This window comes from Lipotes vexillifer, unplaced genomic scaffold (genome assembly GCF_000442215.2).
Source record: "Lipotes vexillifer unplaced genomic scaffold, Lipotes_vexillifer_v1.1 C27574316, whole genome shotgun sequence".
Lineage (NCBI taxonomy): Eukaryota > Metazoa > Chordata > Mammalia > Artiodactyla > Lipotidae > Lipotes > Lipotes vexillifer.
The window spans coordinates 1-9,556 of record NW_006798591.1 but is presented as its reverse complement, the minus strand read 5'-3'; the positions used below and the strand labels follow the sequence as shown (position 1 = coordinate 9,556).

Genomic DNA, 9,556 nt, shown 5'->3' with positions numbered 1-9,556 from the left:
TATATATATATATATATATATAATTTTTTAAAAAACAAAAAAAAATATCACCGGGTAGCCGTTTTACCTTCCAGTTCTGAAATCATAGATTCGTGCTTATTTTTCAGCTTGGTAAGATTCTTGGCTTTTTCTTCCTCTTCTGCAAGATTTGTTGTTAAGTCACTAATCCTCTCTTCAAGGAGTTTTCGCTCCTTTGGGGGGAAAGAAAAAGAAATATCATTCGTTTTTTCCTTTTCTCCAGGGTCTACATTTCACTGTTAGTAATTTCCAGATAAACAGTTGAAAGGAAAGCCCACATTATAACCAAATGCAGCCTAGAGTTTTCAACGGGGAAAGAGAAGTTCCTTAACAATAATAATTTCCAAAGATTGACTACTCCTCATCTCAGGCCCCTCCACCCCTCAACTTCATGTCCCAGCCAGGGGGCCCCTCTTTCCTTTCCTACCACAGGCCAGCTCCTCCCAGCCTCAGGGCTCTTGCACAGACGGGACCATCTGCTTGGGATGTGCCTCCACCCCCTCTCCTTCTAACTGCTTCTCACTATTCAGGTTTCCACTTAAATGTCACTTCCTCCAGGAAGCCTCCCCTGAATCCCACCCCTCATCCCCTAGTGCTCTGGTCTTATAAGATGGTGAACACCTCCTTCAGAGTCCTGATCACAATGGCAATTAACGTTTGCGTGTATGACTATCTACTTGCTGCCTCACTAGGATATAAGCCCTACGAGGACAGAGTCCTCCTCCACTGTGCGTGCCCTGCACCTGACATGGACTGGCTCGCAGTCGGTGCCCAGCTCAAAGGACTAAAGGTAGTCCGCCTCAGTGGGGCTGCTTAGTGGTTACTGACTAGGGTGACCTAGTCATCCTGGTTTACACTGAGACATTTCCGTCTTAGGGGCTGAAAGTCCCACATCCCAGAAACCCTTCGGTCCCAGGACAGCTGGTTCCCCTATTACCAACCGCAAATAGACGGTGAGAATGTGAGAGGGGCCCCTGAATCCAGGCACATTGCCCTCCCACCCTTGTATAACTTGGGGGTTCCACTGGTCGTGGTGTTTCTGAGACTTGCTCCGTGGCAGCCCTGGTGCTGGTGGGACCACCGGGGACCCCATCCATGGCACACCTGCATCCAGACGGCAGTCACAAGGCCGCCACGTCAATGCTGGACGTAACTACTTGCTCAGCCTTCAATACCTTGTCTCTGACTAAAAAGGGAAGGCATCTGGAGTCCTCAGCCCTCATGAGCCTGTCATTTTAACAAAGACGCTCAACCCCACTCACTTTTGACAGTTTATTGTTCTGATCATCCATGACCAGAATATCATCCTCCAGTTTCTTGATCTTGGCCTCAGCCGTGACCTTCTCAAGTTGTAGCTTCTGCCTGGCAGCTTCCTCTTCCTCCAGCTGTTCTTCCAGGTCCTTTGTGGGGGAAGGAAAAGAATCACAACCTTGCTTAAAACAAAGTCACTCTCCCGGAGCTCTGGGGACTCATGGATACAGAGGCTTAGCCTGATGGCCCCCTGCAGTGCTCTGCCATCTCCTTTCATCACAAAGAAAAGGTTTGGGTAAGCCACTTTCCTTTGTGGAGCCTCAGTCTCCTCCTCTGTAAAATGGGGATAGTAGAAACCATGGTGGTTTAAAAATATGTCCATAAATTCTTTGATACTCTTCCCTTCAAGAGGTGGAGCCTAATTCTCCTCCCCTTGAGTGTCAGCTGGACTTAGTGACTTGCTTCTAACAAATAATATCAAGAGGAAGTGACGGAGTGTATAAGTCAGAGATTAGGCTATAGAAGGCTTTGCAGCTTCCTCCCTGTTGTCTCTTCATTCACTCCATCTGGGGAAAGCCAGCCACCACATTGTGAGGGCACTCAAGCAGCCCTATGGAGAAGCCCACATAGTGAGGAATGGAGGCCTCCTGCCTACAGTCGTGTGAGTGAGCCATGTGCAAGTGAGTCCTCCAGCCCCAGTCCAGCCTTCAGATGCTGCAGCCCAGGCTGACATCCTGACTGCAACCTTGTGCGGGGCTCTAAGCCAGAATCACCCAGCTAAGCCACTCTCAAGAGTCACGACTGTGTGAGATAAATGTTTGTTATTTCCAAGCTGCTAAGTTTTGGGGTGTTTTGGTTCTGCAACAATAGCTTACTGATACAATTACCCCTCACCCAGGGTTGCTATTAGGAAGAAAGGTGTTTGCACATGAAAGGCAGGGCAGTAGAACTGAGCAGGCTTCCACGGAGACCTTTGTGGGCAGATGGTGGTTTCTCTCCGAGCCTTAGTCTCTTTCTCTGTCCAAAGGGGACATACAACGTCAGATGCACCTCACAGGCCTGCCGTGAGGGTCAAGGGATTTCGTACCCACCGAGGGCTGCCCCTGCAGTGCCTTACCAGCATCTGCTGGGCCATCTTCTTCCGTTCTGCCTGCAGCTGCTGGCCCCGGTCTTCCTCCTCCTCCAGGCGGGCCTCCATCTCATGCAGGATCTCCTCCAGCTCCTGCTTCTTGGCTGCCAGCCGGACCCGCATCTCCTCGGCCTCCGCGTACAGCTCCGTCTCTGCCTGCAGCTGCTCCTGAAGCAGGTTCTTCTCCTCGGTCAGCTGCATGCAGAGGGTGGGGAGACGGCCCGTGAGCCCCACAGGAGCAGGCTTCCTGCCCTCCACGGCCCCGGCCAGGCTCCCGGCCCGGTACCTGCGCGTGTTTCTGGCCCAGCTCCTTGAGCTCGCTTTCTGCCTTCTGCTGCCGCTCCTTGGTCTTCTGCAGCTCATCCTCCTTGGCCTGCATCTCCTCCTCCTGCCTCGTCACCTGCAGCAGGGGCTTCACCTGCACACACAGGGTCAGCCCGTCACTTGCTTTCGTGGCACAAGGGAAACACTCTCGTAATAAATACATCAGTGGTTCTCAGCAAGGGACAATTTTACCCCACTCGCAGATCCTAATGGGATATTTGGCAATTTCTGGGGGCAGTTTTAGCTGTCACAACTGGGGTGGGGAATGCTACTGGCATCTAGTGGATATAGGCCAGGGATGCTGCCCACCATTCTAGAATGCTCAGGACAACCCCCCCGGCACAGAATTATCCATCCCAAAATATCAGCAGTGCTGAGATTGAAAAATCCTAAATTAGAGCAATGGGAAAAGGTGCAGAGTGAAAGGAGAAAGTCTCCTCTCCCCCCATTTAGTCCCATCCTGAGAGAGAACTGCTGCCGACAAACTGATATGTTTCCCTCCAAAGAGAAAAGGAAAGAAAATCCCCTACATCCTACCTCCCATTCTCAGCATTGTCCTACACATTAAAAAAATATACCTGAGATCACGCTGCCCAGTGTTACATGCTGCTTTTTATTTTTGGCTGCGCTGCACGGTTTGTGGGATCTTAGTTCCCCGACCAGGGATTGAACCCAGGCGCCTGGCAGTGAAAGCGTGGAGTCCTGACCACTAGACCGCCAGGGAATTCCCTACTTGCTGCTTTTATTACTAAAAGCTATAAGATAATTATCACCCCATGCTGTCCCATCAGCTTTACAACTTGACTTGTAGATAACCATCATTTTTAATGGTTGAAAAATATCCCATTGATGGATGAGCTGGTGTGAGTCAGTCTGCCAGGGCTGGGCATTGAAATTTTGCTCTTGTAAATGAATGTCCTTCATTCTTGATTTTATTTCAGATGGTTTTCTGAGAAGAGTTTTCTAGAAGTTGGGTCAGTGGGGATGAACATTTCCAAAAGCAGCTTCCCCTCACTGCTCTTCACCAAGCTGACTCTTAACTCCTGTGTTCAAGCCCTGCCTGGCACTAGGGGAGCCCCTGTCAGACACACTGTGGCTTCCTTCCTGTGCTGATCCCAGTCTGCCGTGGGCATTGGTTCCTGTGCAGACCCCACCTGCTTCCCCACTCGACTAGAATATTCATGAGGCCACAGGGCATCCCTAGCACCTTGCATGTGTCTGGTGCACGGTAGTTACTCAATACATACTTGCTCAGTAAAAAGGTTTGTGCCCATTTACACACTCAAGGGCACCTAAGAGAAAGCCATGTCTGTCCCTGCAGAGCAAGTCTTTGCACGATTGGCTCATGACAGCCAGCGATGCTGCAAGACCAAGTTGTACCCAGAGAAAAAAACAATGGATATACACAACAAGCTGGGTGGAGGGATCTCCAGGGAATGATGCTTCGTGACAAAAGCCCATCTCAAAAGGTGACATACTGAAGGACCCCGTTTATATAACATCCTTGAGATGACAAAATTATAGAAATGGAGAACAGATTCGTGCTTGCTGGGGCTATGGAGGGAAGTGGGTAGGGCTCTAAAGGCACAATAGGTGATCCTCGTGGTGACGGAAAGGCTCTGCCTCTGGGTTAAGGTCATGGCTGTAACCCATGTGCCGAAGAGGGGGCCTTTCTCAGGCCCAGAGAATCGCCAAAGGGCAAGGTTTGGTTTCAAGCCCGCAGTTGCACACCTGCTGTCAATCACCTGCAGTCCCACATGGACAGCGTCCAAGTGAAGACCCAGGACTGGGAGGGGGGTGGGGGGGTGGGAGAAGGAAGCACTCACTTTGGTGAAGAGCCGCCACCACTGCCAGTTCCGCAGCTTGAGGTAGGCGGCGCAGTTCCTCTGAATCACTTTCATGGCCGTCAGCTGCTGCTGCCTCTTGGCAAAAGCCCTGGGGAGAGGGAAGGGGAGCTGTGAGAAGACCTGCTTGGCTCAACACACACCTCACTGTGTTGTCACAGCATCCCGCCCCGCAGCATCCCGAAGCCAGGACGCTTCTGTTTGGCTTGTGATTTAGTGACTTGTACAAGGACGTCCCCCATTCTCTCCAGCCCAGATTCTCCAGGAAGCTCTGAGCATCAGCAAAAGTATACCATCTGGAGGCCAGAGCCTTTCTCAGTGGACAAGGAAGACCCAAGGCTCACAAAATGCCCCGGATTCAGATCTGTGGTCCTGACAACACCTAGGAAATTGATCTACGCTACACCATTCCTAAGGGGTGTCCTACACCCTCAGCTGTGCCACATCTTCCCCAAAGCTGAGTGTCTGACAAACCTATCCTTTCCTCAGATAATTAAAAATCCCATACCTGACACAGAACCAGCACTCTTCCTACTTAAGGGCTACTGGGTCTGAGAAACCACAGAACAGTGAGCACCATCCTCTCACCTCTGTGCGGCTGCCATTGCGGCTGCCATCTTGGATGTGGGTGAATTTGAAGAATAAAATTGCCCCAGTTAGTTAGTCTGGAGGTGGGAGGGGTGGCAACAGAGAATTTAGTTATGAAATTTAACAGTTTAGGTCTGTCCCTGGGCCAAGAGCTCCCCAGATCTGGCCTTGACCATCCTGGGTCTACTTGACAATGAATCAGCTTGACACAGTCAGGGCTCTGCAGATGAGTGCATGGTCCGTACCTCCTGAAGGCATATGCCCTGGACAAGAGCTACTCTGCCAGCCCCTGTGTCCTGTTTGGGGTGTGAGTTTCATGGAGGAACTGCAGCCCTCACCCAGCCCCCAGGATTCCCAAAACAGCGGGGGCATCAGGCCTTCTAAGACTTTGCCTTATGAGTCCCACTTGGACATAGGGGTATAGACACAAATACTCTTTCCTCAGACACTTTATCATATTCTCACATTACTGAAATGATAGCCAGCCACTGTTCTCAACCCTTTTCATGTAGTATTTCATTGACCCCTCATTAAAAGAAGTTTATGAGGCAGGCATGATTATGCTCATTTTCCTGAGGCTCAGAGGTAGAGTAACCTTCCCAAGGTTCTTCAGCAAATAAGTAGGGGAGCCAGGATGAGAACCCACGTCTAACTCTCCAGAGCCCATGGTCTTACCTCCTTCCTGCCCTGCCCTTATAACTAGTGCATATATTTAAAGTGGTAGCATTTCTCTCCCCCAGGAAAAGGCTGCCATTCAATCAATGATGCATCTTAGAGCAGATGGCCTCTTAGAATCAGAAAATCAGAACATGAGGCCAGAAAGCCCACGAAAATTTGCATTTCTGGTCTGTGTTTGCAGGGAGGCGATGGCGCGTGGGTCTTTACTTTCTGGCCAGGTAACCGCGACACATCGCCTGGAAAGCCATGATGACGTCGGTGATCTTTAAGTCCCGCTCCTCTTCTAGGTGGGCCAGGACGCCAGTTCGGAAGAATATTTTGCTCTGCCCAATCCTGTACAAGTTGGGGTCGAGTTCTAGGGCTTTGATCTGCAGAAGGAAGGAGGAAGAGAGTTCCCGTTCTCGGCTATACCACTTGGCCAGGGGTTAAGTGTGTTTAAGGAGGGTCCCACCCGGAGCAGCTGCGGGAAGTGCCACCAGAGGCCGGGAGGTCTGCAGTTGGGTTTCTGGGCTGGGGCTGGGGCTGGGCTCACCATCAGAATGCAGGCCTGCTTCCCGTCCATGAAGCCTTTGGGAATGGTGTTTGCGGCCAGGATCTCATAGCTTGAGACACAGGGCAGGAGTCACCGACCGAGTGCATCTCTGTCGTCCGTCTGTCCCTCCACCCAGCCTGCTCACCCCCATCCCACCCGCTGCCCCACCCGTGCCCGGTGCCGGTGGGCTCACCGTTGGCGGAACTCCTGGAAGACGATCCTGTTAGGGAATCCCTGGCGGCAGATTCGGATGCCTTCCAAGACCCCGTTGCACCGCAGCTGCTCCAGCACCAGAAAGGCGTCCAGCTTTCCGGACTGCAAAGACGCAAAGGGCAGTGGGCCGCCGGGGCCGCGGGGAGCAGCAAGCCCCAAATCTCAGGCCTGGTGACCCACCTCGCCAGGCCATGGGGGATCACGGGGCACCAGGTGAGAGCTCAGCTGAGGGTTCTGGTGCCACCTCTTGTACTTGGTGGCACTAGCATCACCTGGGGCTTCCTCCTCGTCCCTTCTCCCTCCCTCACTTCCTGTCCATCACCAGTTCTATGACTCCTACCTCCCAAGTATCTCCCCATCTACACACTTCTCTCCACTACCATTGTCACTGCCATCTACTCACCCCCATCTTCTCCTGTCCCAATGATCACAACAGCTTCATACTATCGTCCCACCCCGTCCTGACTCTCTTATCCCCTTATTTGGTTTCTAAAATGTGAATCTGATCATGACATACCCCTGCTTTTAAAAGCCCCCGATGGCATCCTACAGAAGGAAGGCCAAGCTCTGGTCCACCCACAGGAACTCCACAATCTAGCCCCACCCACAGTTCCAGCCTCAGCTCTTCCCAATCCCTGCCTCACACCATCACACGTCAACACAAAATGACCCACCTAGCGTTTCCTTGCCCAGACCCTTCATTTCTCACCTCCACACTTTTGCTTATTCTGGTCCCTCTGCCTAGGATGCCCTTCCCACGCTGCTCTCAGCATCACCAACTTCCCATTCTCTAAGAAGCTTTCTCTGAGCCCTGAGTCTCAAGTGGGAGCCCCAGCTCTTTAGTGTTCTCATAATTTACCCAGATAACATCATGGGTATCAGCTGTCTACCTCTCCCACAACCTCAGCAATACTGACATCTTGGGCTGGATAATTCTCTGTGGTGGGGGACTGCCCTGCACACTGGAGGATGTTTAGCAGCATCCCTGGCTTCTATGCACTGGATGCCAGTAATTGCCCCGTCCCCATTAAAAATGTCTCCGGACATGGCCAAATGTCCCCTGCAGGGGAGGGAGGGCACACAATTGCCCCCAGCTAAAGCACCCCTGCCCTAGATTATAAGAAACCTGCAGGCAAGGACAATAATTTATCCAGCACCGTATCCCCAGCTCCTGGCACAAATGGAGCTCAGTAATTATTAGCTGGAATAATGGACGAACGACTGATCTGATACCCTGTGCAGCCACTCCAGGGCTCAAAGTCCCCGGGTGCATTCTCCTTTCCTCCCTTGCCTTCTTTTGCCTCCAGGCTGGGAAATGAGCACCTCCTACCCATGTCAGATGGAGCCCTCGGGGTGGTGGGGTGGTGGTCAAGCTTTCCTCCAGCCCTTGTACCCCGGTCTGCCTTCCCTTTCCCCACAGACCCTGATGATGTCCCGGGGGGACTTTCTGACCCCCCCAAGAGCCGGGTGGTAGCCTCACCCTCTTCTCATGGTTGGGGATGATGCAGCGCACGAAGTTGGGGGTGGTATTCCGCAGCGTGGTCATCAGCTTCCCCAGCTGCTCCTTGTACAGCTGCCCCACAGTACGGAACATGCCCTTCTTGGTCTTGGAGGCACTGGGCAGTGAGCTCTCCGTCATCTTGGCCATCTGGTCCAGGCCCACAATGCGGTCCACTGTGGGCACATGAAGGGTGATGTCGGCCCACCCAGGGAACCTGAACCTCCACAGCAGGCCAGGGGACCAGCCTGGAAGGTTGAGACCTCAGGTCCCCTGCTCCCTTGTGGGCACCATTCCCCATTCTTTCCTCTGCCAGCCAACACCTTCCCTCTAGAGGCAGGTAAATGGAGGCACAGGGGGCTTTGCTTTCCAAGTACTATATTATCTATTTCTGAGACCCTGAGAGCTCCTGAGTGACAGAAAGAACAAATTCTCTCTGACATTGTCACAGAGACATGGGAGTAAATCCTGCTTTTGCCACTGCCTTGGCCTAGCGTCATTTTGTGCCTCAGTTTCTCCTTCTATGAAATGGAGTTGATGACAGCATCTACCTTCCAGGGCAGGAATAAGTGAATAAGGCTTGCAAATTGCTTACTTCCCTGCCTGCCTTCAATCCTTCATCCACCAACAAATATTTATTGAGAGCCTACTGTGTGTCAGGCCCTGGGCATACAGACATGAACAAAACACAGACCCTGTGTCCCCCTGACCCCAGCTCATATTCTGTGGATATCCTAATGGAAGGAGCAGACAATGATCACACATGTAGGTATATAATATTTGGGGTGGTGAAGGTGTGCTTAGAAAGATAAAGCAGGGTTAAGGTGGGTTGGGAGTGATGGGGGTGATCTCTTAGCGTGATGGGGGTGTCTCTCTGATAAACTGATATTTTTGAGTAGAGACCAGAAAGTATTCAGGCAGATATCAAGAGAAGGAATATTCTGGGTAGAAGGCATAGCAAACACTCCAACATAGGAATCTGGCACTTTGATAAGTGCTCAACAAAGCAACAAAGAGTGGGTGGTGGTATTATTATTATTATTACTATTATCACCACCAAGGCTCTTTTTCTTTCAGAATGGAATGAGAGACTCCTACTGGCCCAGCGGGTGCTGCACATACCAAGCCCAATCCTGGCATTGCTATAAATTTCCCTCAAAGCACAGCTTTTGCTGTATCCCACAAATTTTAATAAGTAGTGTTTTCATTTTCATTTGGTTCAACATTTTAAAATTTCCCTTGAGAAAATTAACAAATGACAACACACTTCTAAATAACACAATGGGTCAAAGAAATTTGTTCTTTGACCCATTGTGTTATTTAGAAGTGTGTTATTTAACCTCCACATATTTTCAGATTCTTCAGTTATCTTTCTGTTATTTCTTGTTATTTTTTTTATTTTTATTTTTTTGCCGTAAGCGGGCCTCTCACTGCTGTGGCCTCTCCTGTTGCAGAGCACAGGCTCCGGACGCGCAGGCTCA

The 9,556-nt window shown here is 51.1% G+C and overlaps 1 protein-coding gene across 1 annotated transcript; it reads right to left on the bottom strand.

Moving 5' to 3' along the window:
• Positions 1-67: 67 nt before the first annotated feature.
• On the bottom strand, positions 68-8,251 carry LOC103072926 (myosin-11-like; the record flags this gene model as incomplete). The annotated part of the gene is made up of 9 exons (XM_007470605.1): positions 68-191; positions 1,281-1,418; positions 2,387-2,593; positions 2,685-2,816; positions 4,549-4,657; positions 6,040-6,200; positions 6,365-6,434; positions 6,558-6,679; positions 8,058-8,251. Coding segments are annotated over 9 exons (1,257 nt in total), but the record flags the coding sequence as incomplete, so codon positions are not given.
• Between the last annotated feature and the right edge of the window lie 1,305 nt (positions 8,252-9,556).